Source organism: Rhamphochromis sp. 'chilingali' (assembly GCF_963969265.1).
Source record: "Rhamphochromis sp. 'chilingali' genome assembly, chromosome: 8".
NCBI lineage: Eukaryota > Metazoa > Chordata > Actinopteri > Cichliformes > Cichlidae > Rhamphochromis > Rhamphochromis sp. 'chilingali'.
This window is the reverse complement of record NC_137935.1, coordinates 13,176,462-13,192,251: the sequence shown is the minus strand read 5'-3', so window position 1 is coordinate 13,192,251 and position 15,790 is coordinate 13,176,462. Positions and strand designations below refer to the sequence as shown.

The window sequence follows — 15,790 nt, the reverse complement described above, 5'->3', positions numbered from 1 at the left end:
TCTGTTTCTGTTACAAAGCACTGTTTTTTAAATCCTGGCTCTCATGCAGAATACATTCTTTCCTTTTCACTGATTTTGTGTTCTATACCTCCACGTGTCAGTTTTCCAAATAGATTTCCTAACGTTGTGCAATTGCTTTTCAGCGCTGTGTTGAATTTGAACTTAGTTCTCTTTTAGTCAGTGCCTGACTGTGTTTAGCCCACACCTTATTTTGGCATCAATCTAAAGGCACATTCAAAACCCCACTGAAGTTATAGTAGGAGCTGGAGCCAACGAACCATGGCAGAGTTAACTTCCAGGTTGGCTTGCAGGATAATAGCCCGGCTGGACTCAAGTGCCTTGTCAAGGCCATAACACTGGTCACATAAACACTGCACAATGGGAAGAAAGGGGTGGGGGGATGTTAAACTAAGACTACATGGGCAGACACACACAAACGTAGATCTATTTGTGGTACCTAATAACAGCAGTATGCCCAAAATATGAAACAACACACAAGTGAAGATAACACATTGCATTTAATGTATAGCACTAAAATGCAGTGTGCTTGTGTGTGCATTCAGTCCAACAGCTGTTTTTAGATCCAGATGTACCACTAAAAAATGCAAACGATCGTCTTTTTTTCAGTAAAGACGCATTTTGTGCATCTCATCTTTTTTAATGCAGAATTTTTTTTTTCATTTTCAGTATTGCAGAGAGAATGTTGAAGGCAGTTTGATGACAGAGAGCAGTGTTCTATCCAAGGGTTTGAAATGGGGTTTGAGTATGTTAGAGGCTTGTCATACACTTTGAGTGAAATCCAAAGTGACAGGCTTCCTGAAAGACCCAAGATCTGATGCAAACTGTCACTGCACATTATAGAAGCTGGCGCATGCTAAGCTCGGTTTACAGCATGTTTGGGTTGTCTGCAGTGTGAGTCTCAAAATTACACTGTTACTCTGATTGTTAATAAGTTTGTATAAGTAACGACTAGAGCATTTGGGGAGGAGGCTGTTTGCTTGCATTTTTGATGGATTTATAACACTATACAGCTATTTGCCACCTGTTCAGTTGGAACATCTGTGTTGAACTCATTTCCCGTCATTATCAGATTGCAATTTTGGTGTATTTCTGGGTTCTGTTACAATAATTTGTCTGTTATTGTGGTGTAGCAATGAGGCATAGTAACCGTGCATGCGCGCGTGTTTTGAAGGTGATGGGAAAGAAAACCATTTAGCATGTCACATATGGTCAGTGAATTTTCATGTTCGGATTCACTTGTCAGATGTCATTAAATGGTGACGTTTAACACAAATAGTCAAGGTTTTGTGGAATTGTTTCAACCAATTTGGACTGCTTTTAGAATAAAAACAAGAGGGCGTGGGGGCGCATACGAAGACATGAGCCAAAAGCATAAGAACAACCTAAAGATCGGGATAAGAGTACTACTTTTATTTGGTATTGCACACCCCATGATACACTGATGCATGCGATCTAGTCTACCGCTGGTTCCAATTCGGATTTAATTAAATATATCTTCACAGTGTCCAGAAACAAAGAAATTTGTGGAAAAACAGGGGAAAATATGAAAAAACAAATAGAAAAAATGTATGCAATTTGCTGAGCTCTGTAGGTGAGACTTCTTTTTTTTTTTTTATAGAATAACCAAGGGAGAGAATTTGCTGGAAACCAACATAGGAAACAAAAAAGAAAAACAATCAATCAAACATGAACCATATCAGATTCAGTATATATCACTGCAGTTGTTTTTGTCTGCGAGGCAGACCTCCCATCCAGCTGGAGGGTTGGGTCATAGTTAGTTAGGTTTACAGCCAGAAACAATGGGTGCAGAATGGAAATCTATTATCCACTCCTTTTTTTCCCCAAATTGCACCTCTTTACAAAAGTAATCAACATTAGTTATCATTCATTCTTAATTGCTTTTGTACAGTGTCCACACATGAATTATACAATAAAAGCAAAAGAATCTGTTGAGGCAGATTTACAGAAGAGGTATACTGCCCCCAAATGTCAGAAAGACCAAATTACATGCTCAGGATTTTCTCAGGTTTTATTTCAGTGCTGTAATCTTTTTACAACCCTAGATGGCAGCAGATATCTAATATGTATTTTTAAATAACATTTCATTTTCAACTTGAGAATTAGTTTTCTTTTAGGCTAAAACACTTTAAGGCTCAAAACAAATTATTTACGTCTTACACTGTTTAAAGGTGTCTCAAATAGGATCCCACATTTTGTGATGTTCAGATGTTTGATTCTTATTTTATTTCTTTATTTATTCCCTAAAGTAAATGTTATAAAAAAAGGTGTTTGAAGATATACGCACTTAGACTCCACCATGAGACAATTTTCATGTGTTAATAATGTCGATTTTGAGCCTCTCAAAACTGTTCAAGCTATTTTGACTGGAAAATGTTCGTTGCACTTAGATGTCATTCATTCATTTGTGGGGTTTAGACTCTGTCAACTTGTGGTCACAGAATGTAGTTTCTTACAATGTGAGTTATGCAAACGAGGTAGAAACAAAATGCCGTCACTGGACTGGCAGGAAAAAACACTAGACTATGAGAGGAACTATGCCCGCTTTGTACTTGGCGATGATGAAACCTGGTTAGAGCATTGCAATGACATCTGGCAATAACACTTAATGTCTACAGTGGTGACAGCAGGCTTGCAGTTTGAATCTGTTCAAAGAAGAATGAAATCTTTATGATGGGCAAGCTGCACGGGAGTGGACACAGCATCCTTTTTTCCTGTTACATAATGAATATGCATATGGCTTAGTCTGTGTCTGTCTATGTGCGCACTGATGTGTGTGGTTGTATGTGAGCTTAGTCAGACTCCTCCAGATTTCTGCCTATGCAGATTAATATCTGCACTTCACAAAGGAGCCCTGTGTGCCTTGCAGGACAGACTTTCAGGACAATGAGTCCACTGTGTGACAACACCATCTCTCACTGAAGCTAACTGATACGCACCCTTTAGTTCTGAGATTATAGGAAGCACAATCTTTCTGCACTAAAGGTGATAATTGAATGACAGAGCTTCCCAGGTTTTCTCAAGGCTTTTCAAAGATTCATTCCTCTGCACTGCAGAACATTCAACTAGAAAAGCCAATACTGTTGCTTTGACACCTGTACCTCTACTTTTGGTCTGCTTTCAGTGTAGGCAGCCCGTTTATAGCTCAAAACCACAGGATTTTTAAAAAAGTACATATGATTTATAATGGTCTAAGAAAAGTGCTGTTGGTTATATCAACAAATCCTTATTGAAGTTTGGTGCTTTCACAGGCCATGATGCTGTATTTCTACAAGCCTGCCTGATCCACAGCATGTTTTTGTTCTCCTCTGTCTGAAATGCACAGTAATTGAATATGATCCTGAGAGAAAAAGCCGAGGCTCGGTGGGAAGAAGAAGGCGGTTTTAAAATAATGCTATCCTGGAACGGTGGATTCCCAGTTTATCTCATTAGTCACGCTGATGTCCACAGAACATGTCGTCCACCTCCCTGCGGAAATGACCTCTTGTTACATTCCCCTAAAAGTCCAGGGGATGCAGGGAGGTAACAAAAAATGTCCTTGTTGAAAAAAAAGAAGACAAAGAGGCAAGATTTGGATGCCTGTTAATCAGGAGGTATTGGGGGTCATCTAAAAATCAAAAGGTTAGTTTGCATGTAAAAATATCCCTTGGGCAAGATACTGAACTCTGACTTACAGTGTAGTCACTGTAGTGTAAATGGGCAAATGTTAGATTAAAAGCACGTAGGCTTACAAAAAGGTGTGAATGAGTGTATAAAGGCTTGGAGTCAAAAGAGTGCTCAAAAGCACTATATAATTACCATTCCATTAACCAGTAAAGTAAAGCTTTTTACATAATAATGACAGTCAAGCTGCCATCATCATCAAAAGAAAGAAAACATAAGTTGGTCACAAAATAAAAGAGTAAGTTAAATAGGTAAACCACCACCAACAACCTCCTCTCCAGAGAGCAGGAGTAAGCAGCCGCGACACACCAGGCTCTCTGGCACTGGAGCTTTGGAGCTCGCCTCTCTCTGGCCTAATTGCTGAGTAGACTCAGCGGCAGGGAAGGGTGCACCTGAGGCTGGAGCGAGAACAAGGCACACTTGCTAGGGGAAAATCACAGCAGGGCTTGGGCTGTAACACCTCTGCTTTTCTCTCATGACCCAGAAACCAATGTCCATGTCAGTACTGAATGTTGTCTTCTGTTACAGTAGTGGAGGAGGTAATTGAAGCTATTTTAAAACCTCCTACAGTAGAGACTGTCCACATGGATCCTCTACTGGAGGCTATGGATAGATAGATAGATAGATAGATAGATAGATAGATAGATAGATAGATAGATAGATAGATAGATAGATAGATAGATAGATAGATAGATAGATAGATAGATAGATAGATAGATAGATAGATAGATAGTATATACACTAGTATGGTTCAACAATGGAAAAAATAGATGTAAAGTGCTCCACATGTGTGTGTCCATGTAGGTGTGAGTTCAAGAGAGTCCGTGTGTGGTCATGGCTCACATGGGTGAAGAGGATGAGAAGAGGCGGGAGAGAGAAAAAGTGAGAGAGACTGTAAAAGGGAGGGACAGAAAAAAGAAAAAAAATACCCCCTCACAGGCCGGTGTGTAATGAAACATATGTTTTGCGTTGGAGAGAGATGTGTGTGCATGTAAGCGTGAATTGTGTTTTTGAAATGACTGTGTATTTAATCCTACGCTTCTCTGTGTAAAAGTGAGGAGAATGAAGCACAGTATAAGCATGTACAGTCTTATACTACTACTATTAATACTACTACTATTACAACTGTATGCTTTTTAGCATGAGAGATGAAAACGTAATAGGTCTTGACATGGTTTAGAGAGGGATTCTGGGTAATTTGAGTAGATAAAAGAGCACGTTATGGGCGAATTACCACAAACAGACAGCATATTTCAGTTTAACAAAAAATTGAGTTGATAGCTCGGTGAGAACACAGGAACACAATTTTTTTTTACCAAATGATTTTTTTATGAGGAAGATCAGGACATGTGGCAGTTCATGGTATGGTGCCACGCAGAAGATGAGAGGAATGCGGAGTTAAAAGCACGACACTGTTAATGCTGGGCAGATTACTCAGATGGCATGATGTTGTTTGTTCTCTTCAGACTAATTGAAAATAATGTCTCCAGTTAGGCATTTTAATTAATTAACATCAAGGAATTTAGCTGACTGAACCTATGAGATCTCATAATCGTAAATAATTACTCAGCCAGTAGATTTCTCCATTTAAAAAGAAACCACTTGAAGATTTCTTGGGAATTCATACGATACTGAGCTCCTACGTTAACAAGATAACCTAAAAATAAAAACCCGAACTCCACGCCCACCCTCCTTCACAAGTTGCTTATTAGTCGATGGAAAGAGCAAAGCAGGAAGGGAGTGAAAATTCTGAGGCCGGACTCCCAGTGGTGGTATGTTTGGAGGGAATTGCTTGTAAAAGGGTGGGTTAAGGAAAATATGCCAGATATAACCACAGTGCAATTTCAGTGAGCCCACAGATTGATTTGGGTTTATTACACTGTGGCCAACTGCATGTCTTTGCTGGCCAGCAATGAAAATATAAAGCAAACCGCCCTCTCAGGAGGCCTGAGAGGGTGGTGCTCATGGCTACCGATCATCCCTGCTGTGCAAGCAAACAAGCATCTTTTACCCTGCATCGCTCTCAGGTGGCATTCACTTTACAACCTATATAAAAGGCTCCCTTTGGTCATTTGTGGGGGTAACCTGTGGGGTGAGTAGTACTTCAAATATGTCAAAGCAAATGCCTGTGGTTTAACATGCAGCATTTCAAATATGTGTGACACAAAACAGAGTTGGAAGAGATCCAAATGATCAATATTTCACTGTAAATTATAAGCTAATGTGTATAACACTGTAATTAGTTTATCTGGCGCACAGAGGGTAAGATATCAGTGGTGTTGTCGCCACAGTTGTACTACAAGCCCTATTATTTCTGTGAATAGCGGGCTGGGTTTAATAAAGACCAGAGGAGTCTCAGTTCGACAGATGGATTTAATAATTCTCCACAAAAATTATATTTGTGGCAGTGAGATAAAAGCTTTGAAACTGCATTTGGACTAACATGAAGGAAAATAAACTTTTCAAGAAGCAAAACTGATTTGGAGAAAATAGGGAAAAAAGGACATTTGAAGGTCTTCTTTTGGTGTGCAGTCAAAATACAATAGTTGATAATAAACGGTGTCTCTTTAATGATTAATAAATCCTTAACTAATGCAGCAGTAGCAAATTGGGCATTCACATGTTGTGAAATTCCTACTGACTGATGCTTTTTCTTTGTATTTCATAATTAGCCTATGCAATTACAGATGTTGGCAATCCGTTAATGGTTGTGTAGTTAATGAATTTTAGTTTAGATTCTCTACAGCCTTTTTATGTACCATGATTACAGTCAAAGGGAAATGTCAATTCCTTACAAGTAAGGTTGCAAAATATGGTGATGACTTTGGCTCTAATATGTACAACTCACAATAGTAAGACATAACTATCACAATATCCTAGTCCCAAGCATTTTTCTATTTTATTTTTATAATTATTATTTGTGTTATCAGTCCAGAGTTAAAATATATTCTGTTTGCTATCAAATAAGACTGGAAAAGCAGAAAATCCTTGCGTATAGCAAGCTGCAAAAGAAATCAATTATTTGAATTCAGTAAAATTAATTTGTAATAACTGGCCAACAACCATCTTTCCCTAAAGCAATGTAAAACTAAAAGAAACCCTTAAAGTTATTAATTACAATTGCTTATAAAGGGTGCCTTGTTATGTATCTTACCGTAGGGGGGGACACCGATATAAAAAAAATACACTAAACAGCTCTGCATTTCACACTTTTACTTGCTTTACCATATTTTGAAACAATCTTATATATGCTATATTTCAACTTTAATTTTTCATTGTTATGATTATTTGCAGCTGTTCCCCTGCTTCCCGTTGATACCCACGCACTAGTTACAGGAGGTGCTTTATTCCGGCTCTGCGGAGTAATTCAAGTGTGTGAAAAGGCTCCGCTTGTCAGTCAGACTTTGAACTGTGCACTGGCGCTCATCGCTGCTAATCTCTGACCGCTGCTTGTCATCAACAACGCTGCCGCTGACACTTATTCCCGACGAGCTCAGTTCTGTAGATTAGGATGAACAGTCGCTAACAGGGGCAGGAAACCCGAGGGCAATACCGTAGGGACCGAGCGGAGATTAAACGTTAGCTACACCGTTTAACGTTCACGTTACTCGGGAGTTGCGATGGTCCAGACAAGGGATATTTTTTTAGCCTTGCTTCTCGTGAGCTGTACAGGTAAGGAAAAAAATCTCACATTTGAATCAAAGTCATCGCTTTTAAGACAGACGTGTTTTTGTTGGTGTTTTGCCATGAATCCCCTTCTATTTCCACCCTTAAAAAAAAAAAAGTGACCAGGACCGCAGGCATCTCCTCGCCACCTCCGCCCGCAGGCACTCATTTAGCAGGTGCGACGGTAACGGCACTGCGACTGCTGCTAATTAGCCTACTGACGAGCTGTTTATTTATTTTCTCTTATAAGTAAAAACAGCTTAAAGCTGCCAGCTGCTAATGTGTTACACACTCCCATACATTCAGAGGGGGAGCTTCACTTTGCGTGACCAGCCTGCTCGCTGACTTCGCATAATTGTACATTGAATAAAATATGACACCGAAGAAGAAGAAGAGCCTTTAAATTTATATTGGAGTGGATAGGAGCAGCATGGGAAAAGGGATTTGCAGGGGTGGCATGCATTTCTCTGCATTTGTAGTCGTGTTGATGTGGGCCGTTCTCTTAGCTTGGATGGGACGTGTTTGTTGTTGATGGGGAGTGATGCTGGGCTCTCTGTGTTTGTAGACACACACACACACAGAACGGGATACGCACTGAATCACGGGCTTCTGGGTTGAGTCACGGCATCTCAGGTAAAGGTATAATCTGCATAAAAAAATAAAACGCATTTTGGCAGGTACCTCTTCATGTGTACAGGTGCGATGGTAGCATTGAGAAGACGATGATGACTGGATGAAGTGCATGGGCAGTCTGTGAGGGACAGTGTTTGGTCTCTCTGGCACACTGATGCATAGCAAGCACAACTTCTACTCTGAATCATCTGTTATGTAATCTGATGCCACGATAAAGGCTTTGAAATGAGATCCTCTAAGTTGGTAAAATGTGTCGTTATGTAAGTGTAATTGAGGGAGTTTTGTGTGAAATTACATTTTAATAACATCTGCCCGCCCCCCCTTTTTATTAACCTTAGTGATTTCACACGTGAGGTGCTTATGTATGAAGTAGTACTCTTAGCTACCCTCACAGGGGCTCAGGATTTTCGTGGGATAGCCTTTTAATCCTTTATGTGCAATCCAGTATGTGCAGGGGTGTTCCTCCATCAGGAGAGGAAAACGCAGAGGGAGTGGAGCTCTCCCTGCTCTGTAATGGTAAACTCTCTTGCAGTATTACAAAATATTAGGTAAAATAATAATAAGACCTCGATTGCTGGATTAAATTTTCTCTTGTAGAACCATTTGAAGTAGGAGGAAGTAGCAGTAGGAGGAGGTAGTATTTTTATGATGTAATGGAGCAAGTATTTATGTTAACCTCTTAGCATATTTGATTTCAGTAGTTGAGGTGAATGTAGACTTGTGGACTTCCTCTTGGCTCTGTTTTTGACTTTAGAAAACCTATTTCATAACAGGAGAGTTCAGCCAATCACACATCCTTTTCATACCTCATCGGGAGAAACAACAAATTCCATTTTGGTGGTGTAGTGGGTTAAACAGAGGTCCTTTCACCCACGAGAGCTGCGTTTAGATCTCCATCATTGTGTGAAAATCATAATTACAGTAATTTTGGTCAGTATTAAACTCACAATTACCTAACACAGTTGGACAGATTTTGTAAAAGCAGTGTATTGGAAAAAAAACTTTTCTTTTATTGAAGTTGATTGCTTAAAACTTATTATAATTATGTGAGATTTATCTGTCATTCCATTTTCTTCTGCTTCGGGGGCTGTCCGAGCTTTCATAGTGGAAGCAGCATGGTATACCCTGGACCAGGGGTGCCCAATCCCGGTCCTCGAGAGCTACCGTCCTGCAGCTTTTAGATGCATCCTTGTTCCCACACACCTGAATCAAATGAATGGCTTGTTATCAGGCCTTTGCCAAACATGATGGCATGCTGAAGAGATCAAACCATTTGATTCAGCTGTGTTGGAGTAGGGATGCATCTAAAAGCTGCAGGATAGTAGCTCTCGAGGACCGGGATTGGGCACCCCTGCCCTGGACAGTTCGCCAGTCTATCACAAGACAAAACTGACTAACTATATATATAAATGTGAAATTAACCAAATCTGCCACTCTCTCATGGGGAGTAAATTTTGACTGAGAGGCCATATTGATTGAAGGGGCTGTGCTGAAAGGCAAAGTAAGGAAGCACAATAATTGTATAGTAATTGTTGAAAGCCAAAAATTAAACTTAATTGCACAGTCCTAGTCGCAGTGCTAGTGAAGTAAAAAGTCAGTGTTTTTAAAAAAAAATTTGTATAGGGCTGCTCGATTATGGCAAAAATGATAATCACGATTATTTTCACTGAAATTGAGATCTTGATTATTTGACGATATTTATTTAACCCTTACGACCTACTATAGAACCAAGTCCGCCAGAGCTTATATTATTTTTTTTACATGTTGTAGTGCCATTTGTGGGAGCATTTCAAGTTGCTATACAACTATTATAGCCCATATTTTAATAATATGTATGCGTTAAGTCCATAGTAACTACATTAATTGCAAAAAAGTGCAATAAACTACAAAAAAATTAAATCATTTTTGTTTTGTTTTTTACATATATTTCTACTTGGAGAAATTTAAGAGGTTTATCCCTCAAAACTTTAAATACAAAAAAGTTGCAAAAAATAGTTTCCCACCACACGAAATTTATTTTGAGTGTCTTTATAGTTTTATTTTGGAGATACACCAATTTTTATATACTGCAGGAAAAACGAAAAAACAATCCTATGATGCAAATTTGCAAAGAAAACAGCAGGTGCATCAAAATAAACTATTTCCAGCAGTGCAATTCGAGTTCTAAGCATCCCAGCAACTATTCAGAAAAGTCAAACATGACTTATAAAACACCAGTATAGGCTTTTAAGGCCTACAAGTAAAAAACTACATTTTCCGCGAAAATGACGTCACTTCTGGTTTTGGGCAGGAAATGGCGGACATGCGCGATAATTCGCACTGACGTCTGTTTCACTGTGGGAAGTGTTAGGAACAGCTGATCGGATCAGCAAAGCCTGTTTCTGGAATATTATGTTTTTGTTCCTGCAAGCGCTTTTTATGCAATTTTTGCAAAGCTTTATGTGGAAGGAAACCGTGACCGAGGACAAGCTGATGTCATAAGATGTAAGTACAACTCCTCTGGTTTCATATGCAAAAAAAAATTATTGTGCTAGCTTACAGGGCTCAGGGTTCTTCAGGGATTTAAAAATAGTTACACAAAACTGAGCGTGCAGCTCTGACCGGCTTTAAAGGGTTAACAATAACAATGTATTGAATAATGACTTTAAAAAATAATAGAAAATAGTGTGCAACACCACTGAAGTTTTTTTTTTTTTAACCTCTCTTTTCAACCAACAGCAGTCACTCTCCTCTCCAAATAACTTCTGCTTAGCTTTCCGAGCTTCCCTCGGGTCCTCTTAATCAGCGGTCTCCACCCTTTTTTGCGCCACGGACCGGTTTATGCCCGACAATATTTTCACGGACCGGCCTTTAAGGTGTCGCGGATAAATGAGGGAGGGGCTAATAATCGGCTCAGTCATTTTTAATGATCGTTGAAAGCCCAGATCGTAATCGTGATTAAAATTCGATTAATTGAGCAGCCCTAAATTTGTATGTCCTTACCTTTGCTAGTGTTTTTCTGATGGGAGGAGCTTAGAACCATCCACAGAATAAAACAATGGAAGTAGATTCGGGGTGTGAAAAATGAAACAGACACAGACGTGCCTTAAACCTATATTTTTTTAAATGGCTACCAGTGGGTGGTTGCGCTTGCAAACACTTGCAATCCTATTCACGTTTCATCATAAGCACATTGCGCAAGAGCTGTCCCCCTGTATCAGACAACTCCTTTCTTTGGCACAAGAGAAAATCTAATCCAGTGGTCAGTTTCCTGTTATTTTACCTACAATTGTCTAATATATGCAAGAACGTTGCAATTACAGAGCACGCAGGGCTCCAGTCATTCTGTTTTTCTCTTATGATGGAGGAACACCCTTGCACATACTGGATTGCACATAAAGCGTTAAAAGGCTTTCCCACAAAAATCCTGAGCCCATGTGAGGGTAGCTAAGACTACTTCTTCTTGACATGACCTTCGACACTCTACTCACATAGTCATTGTTTACATACAGATTATCTTTTTTTTTTGTGCTGTACCAAAAAGCTCCTTGTGATTGCTTTGTTCAGCAGCAGATTGCTGCAGTCAACTGTAGTTTGTATAGAACATGTTGGTTTGCCTGCAAACACTCACCAGTTACTACCCAAGTGCTGTTAAACTTGAATGAACTTCAAGAAATGAAGAATGTTCATCTTCAAAGTAAAAGTTGTGCCTCAGTGCTGCAACCAACACGTTTCAAAAGTCACATCATATACTTTTAAGGCTAGTGTTTGCAGACAATTCCCCGTCTTCCACACAAACTACAGTTAACTGCAGCAATCTGCTAGCAAATCGGTTGGGTAATACATAGTTCTACCTTGTGACTGATGGCCTTCAGATGAGCACCAATTGGTCTCTAGGCCTGTGTGACTGAGAGTTTACTCACTTGACCCTGAAGCGTCACACATCCAAAATAGAAAACAAGTTATTGTCACATGGTTAGACAAGGAAAGACCTCATAAATAATTAAAGCAGCTTGAGATCCAACAGACTTCAGTAAAAGTCTGGAAAATGTCCCTAGACTTAACTTCCGTACAAACTTTACTGCTGGGTTTCTGGTCCCATTAACTCATTTTGGATCATTTTCAATGAAAAATATTCCAAAGACTTAATCATCTTTCACAAGAAGGATTATCCAGGCTATTCTCATTGACTAATGACTTAGCCAATGACTGTGCAGTTCCATAGTCTGATCCGCCCACTTCGAAACTCCAGCACGGTGAAGATGAATATGTGCATCTCAAGGCTTAACAAACCAATGGGTGATGCCACAGGCGCTTCACCCATCTTTTATACTGTCTGCGCTTAGAACAGAGGGGAAACAAGAGCAATCCTTTTTTTATTTTATTTTTCAAATTTCTGCATAGTGTATTTTAGTAAGTTAGACACAGATGTATTGCTTATTATATAGCATAATAAATCATAGGCGCCCGTGAGTAACTTCAGAAAATCAGAGTAATGAAATGATAGTGTTAGATGAACTAAAAAAAGTTCTTAACATTTTAATAACATGTGCATAATCATGTTTTTCACTTCTTATTTTCCACTTCATTGCACTGATAATCATGGTCTATATTCAGTGTATCTGAGTGTAAACTGTCATAACTTCATGATTTATGACTCATAAACTAGTCACATTCTCACATAACTCATATGGCATCACCGAAGCAAAATATTTTTTACATTTCTTTCATTAAAGTATAAAAAAAAGGTACTTTAAAATAGCACTTTTGAACTTCGAGCATGTAAATCAAAGAAAATCATAATCTTTTTACAGATGATTATATGGTGTAGTTGCAGTATTAGTGACTGAACTGAGATTGAGGAAGGATTAACCCTCTTTCTCTATCTCTTTCCCACTCCTGATGGCTGCATGCTCAATGGGCCCGTTGAGCTGCTTGACATGATTATTAATTGATCCTCTTTGAACTGATAACTGGGATATGGAATCATTTCAGAAAATGAAACATAGCCTCGGAACTTAAAGTGAGAGAATTTAAGGAGAATTGGGCAAGATAAGAAATGACTTCCCAGTGTCCTCAATGTGTGAAACTGATGAATGAAGTGCAGTTCTGCAGTTTGACCCTGCAGTTTGGATCCTTTGACTATGCAAATGTGCCTCTCTGGTTTACAGCAGGATTGTTTCACTTAGCTTGTGTTACATCATCAGTCAGATCATGTGGAAATCATGACATTGCTCCATGCTGCACCATACAAAGCAAGATGGAAGCATAGACGACTCTAGGCTGACTAACAAAAGCTCCAGACTTCTGACTTAGCTTCATGAGGGAAAAAATCCAATAGTTCCATCTTAATAAAGCCAGTAGATTGTGGCACATTGTGTACTGGCAGCACTGTTTGCCATATTGAGATTTTATTTGGGACGTCCACTAAAATAGATTTCCCTCCCCCAAAACACACACTACAGTCACCTACGTGACTACAACCAATCATTTTACAAAATTATATAACCCCACTGAGAACAGAGGCCTTAACAGTGTGTCTCTGGCCTAATACCGTTTGTATCTTGGTTCAGCATAGTCATACCTTGCACAAAGACGATAGTTCCATACAATCAGGACTCCAGCTTCTGGTTTTGTTATTGTTAAAGTTCTTTTTGATCTTGTCTGATATAATATTTAGAATTTCAAAATAATTGTCTTTAAATTGTTTGTGTTGCCAGCTAGCGTCAGTCATTTGTTGATGTTAAAAGGATGTTATTCAAGCTCAAATGAAAGATTATTTGGCAATTTTCTTTGGATAACTAAATTTAACAATTATCTAAATGTGTAATTTTGATAAATTCATCTTTTTTGTGGACATTATATAGGGTTTCTTGACTGCCCTATATAATGCCCCCAACATATTAAACCAAATGTCTTTGATTGACTGTGACCAGGATGGACAAGATTAGAAATGAGTATTTCAGAGGGACAGCACGGGTTGAGCAGTTTGTAAACAAAGTCAAAGAGGCAAGTTTGAGATGGTTTGGACATGTGCAGAGGAGGAATAGTGGATATATTGGAGGAAGGAGGTTGACTATGGAACTGCCAGGGAAAAGAAGGAAGTGCAAAGCATTGGTGTGACAGAAGACGATGCTAGGGATAGGGTGAGATGCAGGCATATGTCTGCTGTGGACCAGCCAAAAGACAAAGAAGATCAAAGCAAATGTATTTGTGTCCAGGGTTATCATTTATTAATTAAAACTGTAATAGGAATGCTAGTGTAATGTGTATCTGAAGACTTTACTAAACCTACTAAACCTTGGACTTCTAGTGTCAAGGCAATCTCTGCAAAATTGTGTTAAATGTTGGATTTGAAGGAAATCTGAGTAATCCAGCCAGCCACAGTGGATAAAAGGCTAAGCCCATATCTTATCACCTCCAGTTTCGGTTATTTTTGTTTTGTCTTATCAAATAACTTAACCTGCCATCATATGAGTGTCCACTGACAGTCTACTGCTAAGCTTTAGAGGATGTTTATTGAACCCGAATTTGTTTCGCTATGTAACAGATTATGGAGACGACTACTGCACTGGGAACAGTTTCTGGGAGACAGTTGTCAGCTATTCATTTTTCAAGTGTTTTATTTGTTGAGATGTTCAATTTCAAAAATTTATTATGTTACTTTAACTGTTAAACAGTCCATGATTCCCGTTCCCTTACTCAGTAGCTCTGATACCTCTCACACATGATTTTTAACATTCTCATAGAATCTAAGGTTTTCACCCAGAATTAGGATGAAGCAGCAAGGGAGGGGGTGACTGTGTTTTTATTCAAGCCAGGACTGCTTGACTCTTTGGTGATGGGGACTGGATTAGACAGATCCAGGTCTGAGAGAGTTGAGGAGATTCAGTGCCTAAGGACGTTAAAAAAGATAGCATTACACGTGCATGTTACCCTGTGAGATACTGTAGGAGGAACATACTGTAGGAGATACTGTAGGAGGAACATGATTAGCTTCTGCTGGGGTACAGATCTTACAGCATTCCTGGGAGTTTTGACTTAATATATCTGGGATTAATATTAATCAAATTTAATTTAAAAGTATGAAACAGGTTAAAGTAAACTGAACAGAGTGGCCTGGGAGGCAAGCTGGGTTTGCCTTGTTTTTAATGTATATGAGCAGGAAAAATCTGCTTCAGACACTGCTGAACATTAGAGTAACTTCAGACTGTTCCAGCTTCTCTCAGATATAGACTAGAGATGGACCGATCCGATATTACGTATCGGTATCGGTCCGATACTGACCTAAATTACTGGATCGGATATCGGAGAAAAATAAAAAATGTAATCCGATCCATTAAATATCACGAAAGCACCTCACAAAACTTGCAACACGCCGTAACTCACCTCAGAACGTTAGCGCGTTGGAGCAGTATGCATCACGTGATAGAGCGGCTGTGGCATGCGGGACCTGTCGGTGGTCTGGATAGCATGTGGAGCTTCGCTAGCAACCCGGCATTTCATCTCCGACAAAGTTATCCCCGAGAGAAGTAAAGCAAGTGTGTAAGTCCATCTCTGAATGTTTGTAAAGCATTCCTGCGTTAAGCTTAACAAGCGATATATGGAGCGACTGCCTCTTCTTGCTGCTACTTCAATCATGAAACTGCTTAATGATCAGCTGATCGGCTTTTCTGTCGCGAGTCCGTCTCTCTAGTTTGCTTTTGGCCCACTTTGCACCAGAAAGAGGAAACCAGCGGCTGAACAACAGCAGCACGTTTAAGCTTGATCAGCTGTTGTTAGAATTTATTTAATATTAATTTCTACTCGA

The 15,790-nt window shown here is 39.3% G+C and overlaps 1 protein-coding gene across 6 annotated transcripts in view; it reads left to right on the top strand.

The window, feature by feature from the left end:
• Positions 1 to 7,118: 7,118 nt before the first annotated feature.
• The window catches only part of ncam1b (neural cell adhesion molecule 1b), an 84,482-nt gene continuing 75,810 nt past the window's right edge, over positions 7,119 to 15,790 (top strand). For all 6 annotated transcript variants that reach the window (XM_080889425.1, XM_080889424.1, XM_080889423.1 and 3 more), the window contains exon 1: positions 7,119 to 7,374. In XM_080889425.1, coding sequence (XP_080745551.1) covers positions 7,323 to 7,374 — 52 coding nt within the window. In that variant the 5' untranslated portion in view covers positions 7,119 to 7,322. The remainder of the gene's footprint in view (positions 7,375 to 15,790) is intronic.